Source organism: Fulmarus glacialis, unplaced genomic scaffold (assembly GCF_000690835.1).
Source record: "Fulmarus glacialis isolate BGI_N327 unplaced genomic scaffold, ASM69083v1 scaffold49628, whole genome shotgun sequence".
Taxonomy (NCBI): Eukaryota; Metazoa; Chordata; class Aves; order Procellariiformes; family Procellariidae; genus Fulmarus; species Fulmarus glacialis.
In genome coordinates this window covers 870-18,744 of record NW_009228697.1, presented here as the reverse complement: position 1 = coordinate 18,744, position 17,875 = coordinate 870, and the positions used below count along the sequence as shown (strand labels likewise).

The 17,875-nt window shown below is 37.3% G+C and overlaps 1 protein-coding gene across 1 annotated transcript in view; it reads right to left on the bottom strand.

Annotated features, from left to right (window-relative positions):
• Positions 1-17,651, bottom strand: part of CHEK2 (checkpoint kinase 2) — a 19,377-nt gene extending 1,726 nt beyond the window's left edge. Inside the window, exons 1-12 of the mRNA XM_009583536.1 lie at positions 17,401-17,651; positions 16,732-16,856; positions 16,307-16,454; positions 15,452-15,542; positions 14,363-14,471; positions 12,477-12,530; positions 11,622-11,683; positions 11,016-11,115; positions 9,241-9,327; positions 8,264-8,427; positions 7,926-8,041; positions 6,469-6,554 (exon numbers count right to left, since the gene is read on the bottom strand). Coding sequence (XP_009581831.1) covers positions 6,469-6,554; positions 7,926-8,041; positions 8,264-8,427; positions 9,241-9,327; positions 11,016-11,115; positions 11,622-11,683; positions 12,477-12,530; positions 14,363-14,471; positions 15,452-15,542; positions 16,307-16,454; positions 16,732-16,856; positions 17,401-17,650 — 1,392 coding nt within the window. The 5' untranslated portion in view covers position 17,651. The remainder of the gene's footprint in view (positions 1-6,468; positions 6,555-7,925; positions 8,042-8,263; positions 8,428-9,240; positions 9,328-11,015; positions 11,116-11,621; positions 11,684-12,476; positions 12,531-14,362; positions 14,472-15,451; positions 15,543-16,306; positions 16,455-16,731; positions 16,857-17,400) is intronic.
• Positions 17,652-17,875: the final 224 nt, after the last annotated feature.

Genomic DNA, 17,875 nt, shown 5'->3' with positions numbered 1-17,875 from the left:
AGCAGGTCGAGGGAGGTGATTCTGCCCCTCTACTCTGCTCCAGTGAGACCCCACCTGGAGCACTGTGTCCAGCTCTGGAGCCCTCAGCCCAGGAAAGACATGGACCTGTTGGAGCAGGTCCAGAGGAGGGCCATGAAAATGATCCGAAGGATGGAACACCTCTCCTGTGAGGAAAGGCTGAGAGAGCTGGGGTTGTTTAGCCTGGAGAAGAGAAGGCTCTGGGGAGACCTTATTGCAGCTTTTCATTACTTAAAGGGGGCTTATAAGAAAGATGGGGACAGACTTTTTAATAGGGCCTATAGCGATAGGACAAGGGGTTTTAAACTAATAGACTAAGGAAGAAATTTTTTACCATGAGGGTGGTGAAACACTGGAACAGGTTGCCCAGAGAGGTGGTAGATGCCCCATCCCTGGAAGCGTTCAGGGTCAGGTTGGACGGGGCTCTGAGCAACCTGATCTAGTGAAAGATGTGCTGCTCATTGCAGGGGGGGTTGGACTAGATGACCTTTAAAGGTCCCTTCCAACCCAAACCACTCTATGGTTCTGATATGCTCCACAGTAGAATTTTGAACAGGTGGTTTATGTACAGCGCTGGTAAGAAAAAATAGTTCTATTTCATTCTACAAAGAAACAGCTTCCCCTCAATAACTACTTAGCTAATACTAGTAAAGCAGAATCTGAACTTGCAGTATCATTCAACAAAGTATAACAACACTGAAAGAACAAAACGTACAGGCTAGGAGTTTGTGCATTAATTAATTTGTCAGCCTTATCAGAAGAGGCCTCATCAGGACTTGGGGCCTGCTTTCACCAAAACAGAGTTAGTCACTCTTGAAAAACAAGTATTTTTTTAATAGTCTTACATTTTGTTCTCATAATGGCTTCCCTTTCTAACAGCATATTTTCATTTCCACTAGCTCAGCTTCATCAGTATCCCAAATTTGGGTAGTTTTCATTACTGCACACACCTCCCGCAAAGCAAACCTGTTGTACACAGTAGGTAGAGAAGAACCAGCTAAAACATCCATACCCTAAAAACAAACAAACAAAAAAAAACCAAACCCACACACCAAACTTGCAAACAAAACGTTATCTTAAAAAGCATCCCACAATTATCCTTAACATAAGTAAGTCCATAGAACATATTAAAGGCTGTAAATTGAAACATTTGGAAAGCAAACATTCAGAATTTGGGCAAGCATTTCACTGAAGCTTCCCTTTTGAAAACCCAAAAGATTATCAACAAATATTATATTATTAATAGAGCATTCATATCTCTACAGAAGTTCACTGCATAGTACAGTTCATTCTCTATTTACCCCAAGTGGTAAGCCAGAAGCTGCTATTAGTGGAAGGAAAGTGTCTGGGAGAGATGCACTGTGAAAGTGGACTTATTAGTCTCAATTGCGCATACACAGGCCTGGCTGTAGAAGCATTAAGAGGACGACAGCACAGGGGAGGGAAGGGCAGCAGAGATCCTTTGTTAAGAGAAGCTAGTTTAGCAGAAAGTCAGGCATGTTTCAAGAGAAAAAGCTAGCATGTAACCTCATTCTGGTTCAGCTGCCAATGACCAGGGTGCTCTTGGTATATGCTGGGCAACCTCAGGGAACAGGAAATCAGTGCAAACAAGACATTTAGTTGACATAGTATACTCCCTGTTTTAAAAAGAAAATCTCATTCCCTAGTTTCAGCAATTTCTCCTGCAGGAATTTTATTAGAATGGGTTGCTATGGATTAACTGCAAACCCTAAATCAGACTTCCAAACCTGAAATCAGGTCTTTAAACCTTTCCCAGGACTAAATGAAGTATGTTGCTCATAGTGATTCAATACAGATCATTTCCTTTGGCTGAGCTTTGAACAGTGACTATGTGTTCACCAACTGAACAACTGATCTAGAACCAAAACCAGACATTTATTCTAAACAACTGACTGAAGCTAACAGGTTGTATAATTTTGTTCCATTATCACAGCAAAGATTGGGAAGCTCCAAGAGAAGCGAATGGGACATTCACTGCTAGAGACAATTAGAAATAAGGATCATTGAGCTCCAAAGGATTTCAAATGTTTTGACTGGGTTTTTTGGGTGAAGGCAGGAGAGGGGGTTCTTTTTCTAAGCAATGGAGTGTCACAGTATCTCCTTTTTTGGTTTAAATATGTTCTTAAGTGCTACAAAAAGGCTTTGATGTGAACATGCAGTTTATTCTATATAGAATTGGGACTTGTCTTTCTTTTCCAGCGTCATCTGTTTTGACTGTGGCTACATTTGAGTTGATGGGTAAGATAAGATAAATATTTTTTCCATTTATATAACAAACACTTGAATTTTTCTTCAGCATGCAACCAAACTAATCTTCTCCCATTCAAAAGCTCCCAGTGAAGTTTTCAGAGGCAGAAACAGCAATTAATTGTTTATATGCCTTTGAAAAATATTTTATTAAGTACCTGGTAAATACAGGTAAGACATCTCCACTGAGTAGTACTTAACTTTAAGCAGCCCATGAAGTTTTAAAGTGTTAAGCAAAGAATGGAGTAAACAGCACAGGTATTTAAAACACTAATTTAAAAGCACTACTGGTTTAAATAAAGCTGTAGAAATTAAGTTTTGTTTGGAGAACATGCTGACTTTAATATCTGAAAAATTCCCTAGTGGACCCAGAATCTTTAGAGAGGGCTAACAGGCATTAGCTGTATGCATAAAGTATGCGTCTGTTGTGGTTTTTCCATACTAACTTTCAAAGACAATACTTACAGACAACACAAGAGGGAGTGGGGAGCCAGTAACTCCTTCTCACTACTCACAGTAACAGGACTCAAGGAGCTCTTTTGGTAGTAGTATTCAACGTGTGTGATATCTAGAACTGAACATATTGGATGTTGGCCTTCCAAACAGGCAGTGTACATCACCTATAAACAACTGATATTCTTAGTAACAGCCCATGAAGGGAAACAGTTTAAAGAATGGCATCTGAATGCTAGATGACATTTGGATTTCCGGGTATGATGTTTTCTGAAACGTTTTGTCCTGTCTTCAAAATTAAACATAACACTAAGAGGTATCCCTAAAGGGAATATATAATCAAGATGCTAACACCTTGAGTTTACATACTGAAATATCTCAAATTCTTAGCTTGTCTACATCACTGTCATATATTTCCCCTTTCCCATTACGCATACCAGCGATTCTTAAAATCAGTGTACCATGGCTTATCAATAACACTTCCTGCTCAGAAATATAATCTAAATGTAAGAATCTATATCCGATTAACTCACTGTAAAAGTTACACACAAAACTACAGTAGTAAAATCCAGGAATGACAGGAAGAATTTTCTGTTGCCCAGCAGTATAATTAGGACAAGTTAATGACTTAAAAACAGTCATCCAAATGCATTTTCTGTCTCAGGAAGCCGCCAGCTGTTGAGCACTGAGTGATACTCCCTTGCTTCCACCCTGTTTCTTATGCTCTTTACCTAAGCATCTGAAACCAGACACAGTTCCCAGTGGGAGAATATGAATAGCATTGTGCTCAGCATGAGTAAATAGAACCTGTTGTGTGGCTCAGAGGTAGGCTGGGTGACTTTCTTCAGCCTCCTCAAGCAAAAATATCTAGGAAAGCTCATAGGCCCAGTGGTCACCTCTGGCGTGCCAAAATTAATAAAAGACCACCTAAAGACTACCTCTCACAAACCTAACTAGACTGTAACAGGAGGCAGGGAAACCATCACCTCCTACTCAGAAGGTTCCCAAACCAGTGACGCTTATTCATACTCATCACAGTAAGAACATAGTAGTCCTGGACACTTGCCAGAAACAAACTCTGCAAGATTCTGCACTGCCTGCCCACACAAACAAGATGAGGAAGAGGGGCTCTGTTACAATGCTCAAAGGAGGAGGTCCATCCTATCAGAACCACAATCAGACTTGGTCTCTAAAAAACACATTTTAATTCTCAGATGTTAAAGAGTTCTGAGAAGAGGTGTCTCAGAAAGGATGCAGAAGCTGCTGGTTGTATTAAAAGAAAGTATTCAGCAGAATACTCCATGCTTTTTTTGCAGCCCTCTCTGCAGGGACTAAAAATTTGAAAGCACAGACTAGCTACAGATGCAGACTGGGCTTTGTTTTCTGAGAAAGAATTCCAGAGATCCAGGATTTTCCATTAAATTCAGAGCAGGTCATGGAGGCATACAAAGGGTGTTGAAGCAGGACCAGAGTATGGAAAGGAGCAGATTAATACCAGTACCCTCCAACAAAAATAAAGACAGAGGGGCTTGTCAATCTCTGCTGTTGAGCTGGCACCACATCTTCCAGCAGAAGCCAACTGGCTGGTGGGGAAGAATTAGTGACAGAAAAGCTGGCATTAGATAGAGCAACAGACTTGCAACTTACTGCATGGCATGACACAGAAGTAGAAAGAACTGTACCTATCATTTGTGCTCAACCACTAATCTAGTGTTGACCCAAGCAGATATTTGCAAGCTCTACCTATTCCAATTCTTCCCAAGCAGAGACCATGAGGAGGTCATTGTTGGTATTTACCATTAGGACCACTGAATTCTGATTCTCTTAACATCAAAATCAGTTTCATCTTCCTCCCACAAAGAAAAAACAGCTGTTTTGATGGAAAGGCCAGAGATGACAGGACTGCAGGAGTCCTGACATACTACTTAGCTAAAGGTGATAGGCTGGAACAGAATCTAGTTTAGTTTGACAGAACTCTTCAGTACTCTACAATGCCTATAAAACATGATCCAGAGTCAAACATCCATGGGATAACCACAGAATAGTGAACATACAAACTGTGAAACGCCTTCTTCCAGCTGGACAGGTGGACAAATTATGGAATCTGAGTCCTTCTCCCTTACCTGAATAGAGGTTACTGAAGATGCATCAACCATGAGATATTGCAGATTTAGTCTGAAAGAATTACATCACTTGGCAAGGACCCAAGCTGCTTTGAGCCACCTTTATTATATGACAATGTAATAAAGATCATGAGACCAAGAGAACAAAAAGTTCTCCTATACAAGTTCTTATGGCTGTTGCCAAGGGTCCTGACAGTTAGCAATAAGACACATTCTAGCATGGGTCAGGCTGCATCAGGAGGTAATCAAATTGGTCAAGGCTGAGAAATGCCCTCAGCCTGTGCAGACAGGTATACAAAGTCATGTGAGCTGCAGTGCTGTTAGTTAAGTCACAAAGACGATGCATTATCCAGATAATAAACGGAAAAGGCAACAGCCATAAAACTAAGGATAGTGTGGCCACTTTGGAGAAGAGAAGTTACCGATTCCTTTTTCTCTCTGGCAGAAAAGTGTGTGATGTGGCAAGGTAAAACCTACATATGGAGACTTCATGACAAGGTGAAGGGCAAAGGAGAAGTCAAATTAAAAGGGACATCAAGCAAAGATGTGTTTAGGGTGGGAAAAGGCACTGGACAGCATCAGGCAAGGCTAGAAGACTACAAATAGCAGCAAAAACAGTTGAAAAGGACCATGGAACTGAAGGACCAAGAAAGCATACCATGCTGTAAAAGCTAATGAAGGCTTTGCCAGGGACAGGGGCCAAGAAAATAAACACATTGAAAAACAACAGGGAGTCTAGTTGCCATTGCAAGAGGAAAAGACAAGGAGAACAGAAAAATAAGAAAATCTGTGTGCTGCAGAGACAGCATTTGCTTGTTGGGAGAGCAAAGAAGCAACTCTGTTCTGTATACCGCAAGAAAAGAGAAGGCTCCATCCCACAAAGGCTTTGACACACAACAAGGTGCTCCAAGATCATCTTGCTTCCAATGGAGACACATGGAAGCAGTCTGTTCAAGACGCTCACTCTGTTTGGTTCAGTTTTCCAACAGGAAAGTGGTGGCTACAGTATCTGGGCCAATATCATCCTACAGGTTGGGATCTGATGGCTCCTCTTCCTACATGTCATTGACAATACCAGTAAAACAAACAATAATTTCTAGACATATGGCCTTTTCTTTCTCTATTCTCTTTCTGTGAGTAGGCAGCAGAATCTCTCTGGTCTTACAGCAGCCAGCAGATACTGTATAGCCAGCTGGCAGGCAGGCGGCAGTGCATGCCCATGAGAAGCACCAGATGACAGTTGCTCTTCTGCTGGCTGCTGTCAGAGACAACTTATGGACAGGCAGACTTCAGCTCTGACTTAAGATAACAGTTGTTACTCCCATGAAGCTGAAGAATTGAAGCTCTCATTGCCCATCATTGTATCCCTTTTATGGTATATACAGAAGCGGGATCAGGCACGCATTACATCTCTGGTGACCAGAGTAGTCAGTGTTTCCCTGCTTCCTTGCGGAAGCAAATTACACTGTATCAACAAAACCTCATAACATTCAGGCTATTGAACTGCCTTTGAATTTACATCAAGAAGTTATCCCCAGAAAAACCCAGCTTTGCATCCCCAGAACAACCCAGCTTTGCTGTACTTCAGTTAAGACTCAATTCCTACCTGAAGCCAAGGATGCTCTAAGGCTTCCTCTGTTGTAAGACGTTTGCTTGGATCCACTACTAACAGCTTCTTCACAAGATCCAGAGCTAAGATAATAAAAAGAGTTAGTTGGCATACGATCAATAAATTCATTACCTAAAAATAAGTTCTGCAATATGCATACACCAAAGCTATGAGCAATAATGTGTCTTACAACACTTCAGACAATGCCCCAAAATACTGGCTGGGCAGATCACTTTTCTTTTTTCAATGCATAGGGAGGGCTGCAGACTGTAACCATTTTTCCTTCACATGCACATGATTCAACACTTTTCAGTAATACAAAATTACAAGTAGATATTCTGAGCATGTCCACAATTTATGTTCTGAGCATGCACAGGAAGTTCAGCACTTTCCTAAAAGCTTCCGTGTTACTGTGGCCAAGCAAAGACAGCTTAATTTAGTTTCCTGGTTTATGGTGTCTTGGAAAGCAGATCATCCAGCTGCGAAGATGGGAAAGAAGAGACAAGACATACATATGTATGCTCAACATAATCACATAAACTCTATTTTTTTAGGAAACTGCTTAATAAGTGCTGTGAAAAATATAGCATTTATGTCATATTTTATGACTCCAAATCTCCCATAAAGGGATTTTGGCAAGATTTACTTTTCATTGTATCTGATTATTCTGTAACACATACCATTAGGACTAAGTACAACGTTAACATAATTTCCATTCTCATATATGCCTGACTTATTATTGAATAAGCTTCAAATAATTCAGGAAAGAGTTATATTTGGTAAGTTTATTCAAAAAAGAATGATCACATCATTTATTAGAAACTTCTCTGCACATACAAAGGAGTGTCCAAGGCAAATACTACAATTATTTTGTGCATATAAAATGTCCTGAAGAAGAAAAGCATGCAGACAGTAACTATCATTTTAGTTTGCTATGGAAAAACTCAGTTAGTTTTGCAGACTACTTAGCTTAGAGTGAGCCAAACTTAATAGTTGATTCCACAAATGTAGCTGATATTTTAAGCTCAAAGACTAGCACCATGAAATTACTCTAATATTTCTCCCTTGGAATTCTAACTCATATCCCTTAAATTCCTGGCATTTTTCATTCAACACTTGAAGAATCTTTGAGCAAGGCAAAGTTTGTAGACCAGCTTGATAAAGTCAGAAGAAAAAGTGAAAAGAGGAAAAACAAATGTATGTGCCCACAAGCTCTATACTTCTGTAGTTAATAAAGCTAAATATTACTAAGAAATCTCTTCAATGAAAATGCATCTGCTCTTTCTAATGTTTCAACTTTGAACTTAAAAAAAAACCAAAAACATTTTTAAGAGACTACTTTAAAAACTAAACATATCAAGATGAAATGTGCCGTACAGCTGAAAGGAAGTTAAAGGAAAACAAAAACAAGAAAAGAGCTAGATATTCTGCTACCCACTGTAATGGAGTCATACCCATGTCTGACACATGCTTCCATTCTTTTGAAATGAACGTGTATACTCCACGAGTGATTTGATCTTTCAGAGATAGTTGAGTATTTTGCTCATTAAATGGTGGATATCCACACAAGCTATATAAAAGAAGAAAACAAGTTAAATAACACAGATTTTGTCATAGCGAATGAAACACTAAAATCACACATTTTAAAGCATCTGCTATTATAACGTCTTTTACACATATATAGTTTTAAACACACGCTTTCACTTCCTAATAAAGATACTGAAGTTGCCAAGTCTCGAGCCATGTATGTCAGTGACTGCCCAATGAAGGTAGCATCTACACAATATCTTACCATACAAAAAGAATAACTCCTAAACTCCAGCAGTCCACAGCTCGGCTGTATCCAGCAGTCCCAAGTGAATTTAGAACCTCAGGAGCAAGATAAGTGGGAGTACCACATAATGTTTTCATAAGAGAAGTTTCTCCAAGAATCTTGGATTGTCCAAAATCTGTAATCTTGTATTTAAAAATGGTTACACCACATTACATATTAGGATTGACTGTACTAGAACATACCATATTGTCAACATACATCAGGACGTAACATTAAGTTTCTTCCTTCCAAGTCAGTTCCAGTACATGACTATGAACAAAATTTACCCCAAAAGTTATTAAGTATTCAGTAAACAACAACTGAGAACAGGAGAGGAGGAGTAGGGAGAAATATGACAGAGGATCACACTTTACACTAGCAAAAAGTACTCTCAGATTTGCATATAAATGAACAACCACAGAATAAAGGAATTGTAGCTTATTAGAAGAGATTACTTGAAAAATAAGCAGTTTAGCAGGCAAATCTATTCAATGCTTTATCTGGGGAAAAAAAAAACACCCACAAAAAACACTCCCCAAAAAACCCCAAACCTAGCCCCCTCAAAAAAAACCCAAAACAACAACAACAAAAACAACAACAAAAAAAATCAAACTGTCACCATACAGCCTGGATATTTATGGAAATGTTGTCTGTAATTCAATAATTTAGATTTTATTGAAAAAAAAAAAGTGTCGACATTTGAAGTTGTGTACTCAATTAAGTGCTATACAAGCACAACATTTCTCAGTTGTTCTTAGGTAAGTGTATGAGTTGAAATATCCACAAAAGTAAAATTAAAATTATGAAAAAAAAACCCTCAACGTTTTAAGTTACTTCCTAGTTTGTACGACTAATTCAATAATTTTTTTTTTGCTATGTTTAACTAAATATTGACAAGAATGGGAAGGAATACTCCCAAATTTTAAATGAACAAGAAGAAATGTAAGTTTCCTTACCTTTATAAGACAAGTCTCTTCAGAAGATGAAAGTAGCACATTCTCTGGCTTTAGATCTCGGTGTATAATTCCATTGTCATGAAGATACTAGACATATACAATCAAAGAAAAACAGACTATTAACTTTTTTTAAATGTAAGCTTTCCAATTTTTCATATAGCAATGGCAGGATAACTGAAATGGTTGTGTAAGAGGCATGCATACATTTAAAGCTATACAACTTATGAATCTCTCTTCTTAAAAAAAAAAAAACAACGACACCAAATCAAATGAAAAAAAACAACCTTAAAAACCATTATGCTTCAAATGTCAAATCTCAATGCAAGCACAGTATGTAGACCTGGCAAGGTGTTCCATTATTCCCATTCACTGGAAAGCTATACTTCTTTCTTCATCTCAATAAAAGCAACAGAACTAAGGAAGACCAAAGTTCTATGTTGCCTGTGTAGGAATTCTGGTTTTCCATCTCTCTCTCTCCTTTCTTTTAGTCATTATTATCATATGATCATACACTCTTAAATGTAAGTCCACATTTCAGTTTGCAAAGACAGTGAAGTTCACCAGTCCTCACACTGCTGAGTAATAGTAGACATTTAAAAAACACCTCAGTCATCAAAGAGCTGGAGGCTGAAAAATGGTTCAAAAACCTGGTGATGTAACTAGGAAAACTGACTAAGGGGGAGATATAAGATCAACATCAGCTTAAATATACAAAGGATTTTGAAAAAAGTTACTTCCTTGAGGCAAGTGTAGAATTGTTCCCTTATCTGTAGTTCTGAAGTCGACATGCAAGTCTACTATCCAGTTTTCTACTGGCTCCAAATCTGAGAACAGACTTCTAGCTTCATTAGGAGAACGTTTGACAGCAAGCAAGAATCAAAGTTCAGTCATAAGTGACTTATATATTAAGATACAATGAAGTTTGTGTTAAAACTAGGAACAACATTTATTCTAACTAGTAGTACAAAATACGTACTAGAGATGTCTTCACATTTACACCGAAGGAAGCTTTTCTTCATTGTATCTGAAGACATAGAATCATTATGAAGTAGAAGGTAATGACACCACTGTTATTATAGGAGTGGCTGTCCCAAAAATGAGAATTGGGGAAAAATACAATAGTTTACTCACTAATGAGGAAAATAATTCTAGGTTTATTAGTTATTAATACCTACTGCAGAACAACTGTTAAGTTTCTATTTTTGGCAGTTGCAAGATATTAAAATTGAGTCAAAAATAAAAAGGAAAAGAATTGATCTGAAAGCATATTCAGGTCCAGAAAATTACGTCTGACATAGAAAACAATCTTGCAGAAGTTACTAATAAAATATGCTTACCATTTCATGAATTTAGAAGAAATTTATCTAAGGACTCAATATTCAGTATTTGAGATCTGTTAAAGTAGTCTTAATCTGTTGTCTGCTGAACTGAAATGCTTATTCAGCAGTGCACAGTAAAGCATCTGATCACTAATTTTTTTTGAAGGCTACTACACTGATGACTCTTTGCCCACATACTACTGAAAGTCTCACATGATAATCCTGCCATCAACGAGCACAGCCTGTATTATTACTTTAGTCCCTGTTTTTAATAAGTAAGTGTTTTAATGCTCTTTGGCTGCACTGAGCTAAAGAATCTTGTTAAACCAACTTCTTAAAGAGTGCTGTGCTGATTGCTTGCACAGGTTTCAGAAGTTACAAATGACAGAAAAATTCATCTGACTGACATTCATGTGCATAACCATATTTTACTTGGTAGAATTCATGATTATGTACCTTTACAGCCAGCAGCATCTGATAAAAATACAACTTGCAGGTAGCTTCTTTCATCTTGATTGGCCTTGACACTCTGTCATACAATTCTCCTCCTTCCATCCTAAAACAAATGCAGGTAACAAGTCAATACATTACTTCCAAAAGATTCATCTCATTAGACAAGACTGAGACCAAAACATTTGGCTATTTTGGCTACAGAGAAGGAATATATTTCTGAAAATGAGTGAGCAACATCCTAAACACAGCGCACGCACTGCTGAATTAGGCCTTATCTCCTGACTCTTCACTGGGAGGTGTTACAAGATTTTTAATCAGCCTCCTCTTACAAGCTCAAAATCAAAAAAGTGGCAGCAATCCACAACAGCAGCATAGTGGGCAACTATCCAGGCACTAAGTGCCTTCAAAGCGTAGAAGGATTACTCTCCTGGTTATCCTAGTTCCTAATTTTACAGAGGTTTCAGAGAAGAGTGGAGGCCAGCAAAAGAAAAACAAAACAAAACAAATGAACAAAAAAAAAACCACCACACCTGACTTCAGAACGACACATTCTTTGCAGCTACAAAAAATATTTCATTTTATGCATTTACTTTCAAACAAGTTACTTACAGTTCCAAAACAATGTAGTAATCCTCTGCTTCAAAGAAGTTTTTGATCTTGATTAAGCAAGGCTAATAAAAAAGGGAATACAAATGGACACACACAAAAAAGTAGAATCATTTGTAAAAACTAACATTATCAACAGTTTACCATCCTAAAGTTCCTAGTTCAGTATGATTTCAACCGTGCCAGTTAAACTAACACTTAACACAACTGACTAGCGCCCCAGGCTTTGGCAAACACTTAGTATTCAAGTCTGTTGTCTTCTTCCCCCGTCCCTCCACACACAAAAACATTCAACCCGTGCGGTGACTACAGCTCAACAAGTATCCTTATTTTTTCCAGTTGTGAGTTACCATACCCTCAGTATTTTCTTTATACGCAATAGTACATTGGGAAGCAAGGGAAAGTTCATTAAGCTATGCAAAGTTTCTACTTAACATAAGTAAAAGAAATGCCTTTTGCAGGGCGGGGGGGATGCAGGGGAAAGAGGGGATACAAATTCAAAAAATTGCCAGAGGAATCTAATCTTTATATTTGGTTATCTGGCAGTATTTACAAAAACATGCATCAAGGAAAGATTTCTACAACAATGGTTCAGGTTGAAATTTCTCCTGTGAAGTTTCTTCTCAAATTTACGTCTCAGTTACTCAAGGCTTTAAAACCTCAAATCCGTAAAGACATAGTATACTTAAAAGAAGAAAAAAGAAGTGTTCAATAGACTTATTTACAAGAAAAATTATATGCATCCTTTAACATATTTTCTAAACAGATAAAATTGATCTTTAGTTACTACACTAAGGTCAGTGAACTACAGAAGTACGTAGGCAGTAAAAAGGAATAAAAATGTACAGTAACACTCACATGATCTATTTTCTTCAAAATTTCAATTTCTGTATTGATATTGAAAGCTGGGTTCTATTAAAAGAATCAAATATCATATTGGGTAAGACAGTGCTGTTCTGGAATAAGACACATCAGAAATAAGAGACAGTACCAGAAAAGCTATCGTTTCATGTCCCTTGCTACTTTAAGTGACCATAACATATAATCTTTTTCCATAAACTAATCAGGTGCCGTCAGTGAATTAAATGAACAGCCTGCTCTCAGTATCTGTACCAAGATATTGCTTCAGACATGTCATTTCACTGCAGGTTAGAAATCTCCACCTAATTTCCAAACTACAAAAAAAAAAAATCTTGGTGAGTATCTATCAGTATTGTCCTTTAAACAGCCTTCCTCCCTCCAAGATGCTTTCTATATGGGCTAACCCTAAAATTAAATGCTACTCTCTCCTAGCCTTTATTTTGCGAGATAACATAAACAGATTCTTTTAATCTGTGGCTTAGGCTCAACTCATGAAATCAATCCAGCACATTTTTTTTGCTCTTCTTCCAATCCAAATCAATCATCTTTGAACACACACGATCAAATCCGTACACAACATTTCAGATGTAGTCCTATCTCTGTTTTGTACAATGGCATGTCTTAATAATTATAATTCATAACAGCATTTCTTAATCCTTATTAGATTAATTAGAAATTATTGTATTTATTAGAAATGTTCCAAAATTGCATTTTGCAATTTTCAATCACATTGATGTCACATATTCATCTGCAAATAACTATATCTACCTCCTCCTCTGAAATAGGAAAAGTGCAGATTATAGCAGAAATTGCCACTGATCTTGAAGTGTACAATCTTGCACTATTAAACATTATCTAACTTCTATTACTCCAGCATACAAAAGTATCAGTTCTTCATACATGATACTGCAATCTTCCTTTCCTGTCAACAGAGACTTTGGGTCAGTGCCAAAGAGTTGAATTAGTATATTCCCATTTTTTGTGCCATGATCTCTAATTGTAATAGTACAGAAGACTAATCTCAAGACAAATTCTCAAAACTTCCATTAGTAACTAATTCCACTCCCACTGAAGCCCCTGGCATCCTGTCCTCAGCCAGCTACTTTTCTACCTTAGAATTTTTGTCTTTACAAAAATATTTTCCAGATCAACTAGTAGTTTCCTATACAGTACCCTATGAAATACTTTGTCAGTTTGAACAGATTCTGTATATTGTATCAGTGCTCTGAAGTGCATTTTCTCATCAAATAAATTAATAAGGTTAATCCAACTTGATTTAACTTTAGTAAATCCACAGCAGCACAACTTACATAACTCCTTCTTCCATGCACTTTTGCCTCTAACCCTTATATAAAATTAGAGTAATATGTATGAAGCTTGGATCTCTTTCTCATGTTGGAGTAAAGCCACTTGGCTTGTTGTTCTTCAAATTCAGGCTTCTGCTACAAGACTAGACACATAAAAAGCCCTTCCCAAAAGGCTTCATACGATTTTATTAAAAAGTATTATGATGGAGAATACAACAAAATTAGCAGAGTTTGTAAAGTTTTGGTCAGACTCTGCTGGTTATGATGTGCCTATCTGATGCATTTTAGGAGATAAACCCCACAAGACTCCCCACCACCCTTTGTATATACCACATTAACAAACAGTCCTAAATTATGAACATAATGAAATGTGGTCAAAGAATAAAAGCAAGCATTTTCTACAGAATTCTATAGATTCTGTAAGATCAAAAGGCAGTTTGAAATTACATACAGAAGACATTAAGTGAGAAAATCCTCTTTAGTTGAAGAAAGCTGGGGAGTCAGAGAGGTTACCAAATATTCCAGGACCACTGCAAGATGGCCAAAAGACAGGCAAACAAAAAAAAAAATACTTACTGCGTCTCTAATACCACTTGTCATAAACTTCCGTTTATTGATTATCTTTACTGCAACTTTGTTACAAGTGCTCTTCTCAAATGCGAGTTTGACTTCTCCACAGGCACCGCTAACATAAAAGCACAGCTATGTTAATGCTTACAAACACTTTTCAAAAATCTGCATAACAAGTATAGACAAATTAAATGAAAGCATTGGATTACACACAATTTGAGGCTGCTGCTTTCTAACTTTCTGAATACGGCATGTTGTCAAAACTTTCTCAGAAAGCATTCAATAGCTAGGAAGTCTGTTTAAATAGCAAGTGATGTCAAGGGCCGCCCATTCAAAAATGCAAGAGTAAATATGTAGAGTGACTAATCTGTTTGTACAAAGGGTACCAGTGAATACCAAGCTCTGTCAGAGTTCCATCACACAAATGCATTTAAGAGAAGAGAACCTAGTGAAGAGTTCTCTCAACACTCGACTGCACAAATCTGAAGAATAGGTATGACAACACTTTTATTTTTACCGAGTAGCAATTATATTACAGAAAGAAATCCTTGTATTTTGCACTCGGATTTGTTTCCTCTTAACCATTCTCCTCCAAAAACTCTTCACTGACCATCTTTTTCCAAAAGATAAAAAAAATAGCATCCACGTAAGATAGCCTCTCTCCTGTTTCCTGAAAACACTTCTTTCCCCTTCTGTCTGAAGGCCCTCAACAGTGATGTTGTAGAAAGCTATATTCTGACATAAAGCTCTTCCTTCTACTGCCAGTAACTGAGTAAATTAATATACAAAATTTTAAAACTTGTTAAGAATGGACAGACTTTATTCTCTTCTAGAGAAAAAAAAACTGGGTTTCTCAATTAATGGTAGCTTACAAAACCCAAGCCAATTACAGGAATAAAGCCAAAATTCCTGTTTAAGCTGTTGTAAAGAACTCAGGTTTACTCAGGTGTTATCTTTTTTTTTTTATCTTTTTTTTTTTTCTTTTTTTTTTCCCCCAAAACAGCAGCTCAATTAACACTGGTAATAATTCCAGCACAAGGTACTGAAAACGGTAACAAAATTAATGCTTAATACTGCAGGAAGAAGGATACTTACCTTCCCAAAGTCTTTGACATGATATATTTGTCTCTGAATTCTCTAGGAAACACCAACTGATCATCCACCATAAGATCAGAAAATACAAACACTAGGAAGATGAGTGGATATCATTTTCCTGTTATTACCTTTAAAAATTTGTTATAACGAACAACAATGCCTCCCGAGTTTTTATAGTCAACCACATAACTAAGAATAAGCTGCCTGCTAGAAGAAAAACATAAATACATAAAAAAGTTAATTGATGCTATAAATTACATCAGCTATGGGTTAGCAAGGTGATCTTATTACTGAAAACTGACATCTTTGGTATTAACTTCACAACAGTACTTAATTAACACTATGTTTAAGAACAAAATAGGCAAGAATTTCAATGTCACAGCAGGAAACAAAGAGAAGCGACAATCAGGAAGACAGCATCTTAGTGGAAAAGCAAAGACAAAGAAACAAACCCCCAACCCTGCTAATTTTTAAGAGGGTTAATTATTATTCCAGCATTTGGTAAGTACCTGGGTTTTTTTCAACTTCCGTTGAATAGTCTGTTTCCCCTGTTCCCACCACCACATACACAGCTACTGAAGCACAAAAGTGTTTCAAAAATAGGAAAGCAACTATAAAAGTTTATACTCTAGTAAGGTGGTTCCTGATGCAGCTTCTTTTAAATTTTCTTTTTTCAGGTTTTTTTCTAGGGTTGAGGTGGATACGGATAATTTTTATGCGAGTACTAAAACTCATAGCTGTCTTTTAACAGCATTCATGAAGAAGCTCAGCTTGCAAGAAACACATTCAAATCACTGCAGAAACGACCTCTTGGTCAACACATAAAGAACCTACTTATGTTATAGCACATTTTACCCTTATTAGTCTGTATAGACAGTGCAATTTCAGAGTTGTGAGTCAGTGGAAGCCTCTTCCCTTTTCCAACGAGCTCTCTATTAACAAAAGTTCCATTTGCACTGTGGTCTTCAATGTAGGCAACATAGGAATTTTTTGGACCCATTTCCTCAAAGAGAAAAAAAACGGGAAGATAACAGTAGAGAAAAAATGACTTTACTGTAAAGACATGACAGACTATAGAAATTTACTATTGTTGGCTCAGGAAATCAGACTACTGAGGTTATTTCATAAACTGGCTTAATGGAGCACTGCCAAGAGTCTTGTTAAAGGAGTCAACACTGAAGGTACTTTAACTTTGATTTCTTTAGGATCTGCCCCACCAAAGTCAATCTTTTTCAATTATGCCAAGATAGAAAAAGACAATTAACCTTTTTAGCACCTACCCTGAAAATTCGGAAATGCTTCTTGCTATAGTTTTGGTAGAAGCCAGTCTCAGACAATCCTAGCTTAGAAAAACTGTAATCGCAGCTTTTGTCTCTTCCAAACCAGTATTCATCATTCACACAGTCTGTAGAGAAGGGGAAAGTAAAGCAGAATGAGAACACAAAATTGCAGGAAGTTATTAACTATGGCACTACAGAATGATGCCAAATGGTAATGAGTAAGGTAACAAAGACAAGATTCTTCTTACACAATCAAGTTTATTTGTCTTAATTCAGACAAAGCACCACGCATTATCAACACCTTGTAAATATTTTAGTAATTTTACCCTCTTCAGTAATAGTAGAGTTTTCAGTTCACCTTCAGCAATACAGAGAGACTCGTACAATATATAAACAAAATAAATTATGAAATGGAAAAATGAAGCAAGTAACAAAGAACATGAATACCCCAGAATTCCTCTAAGTGTATGCAAGCTGTGTATCTGGGTACTCAGTATAAACACTGGGATATAGTACGAAATAGAACATTATTGCAAAAGTTGCAAGCTTATACTTATATTTGCTTGTAGTTAATTTGAAAATGAAAAGACACTGCTCTCTACCAAGCCGCTCAAAACTTTTCTGAGGTACTACAAATGCACCAATAGGCTTATTACAGTACGCACATACCACAATTGCTGAAACCTTTTCCAAGTGCAAAGAGTCGACCCCAAGGCTGAGAAACAAGCTCTTCAGATTCCTGGTCCTCAGGGATCGACGGAAGCTCCTGAGTGGGAACAGTGTCCAAAGAACTGAGGGTCCCAGAACTTGAGGAAGACTGACTAGTACTCTGTGACCCACTGGAAGAAGAACTGGTACCACTCTGTGACTGTTGGGCACCTTGAGACTGCTGCGCTTCACTTCCAGTCTCTCGAGACATGTTGGCTTCAAAGAGAATGTTTAAAAAAAGTTACTACAGCAAAGTAAAATTGACAAACATTCTCACACAGTACTATTAATATCCAAGTCTATTCTCAGACATCAAATAAGTAAAACTTTCAACCAAAGTCTGCATGTGTGGATTATATGTAAATCCCCAAGAATTTTGCAAACCATGTTGTTTTTCCTTTTAAAAAAAAGAATGTGGTGCTCCCTCTACTGGTTC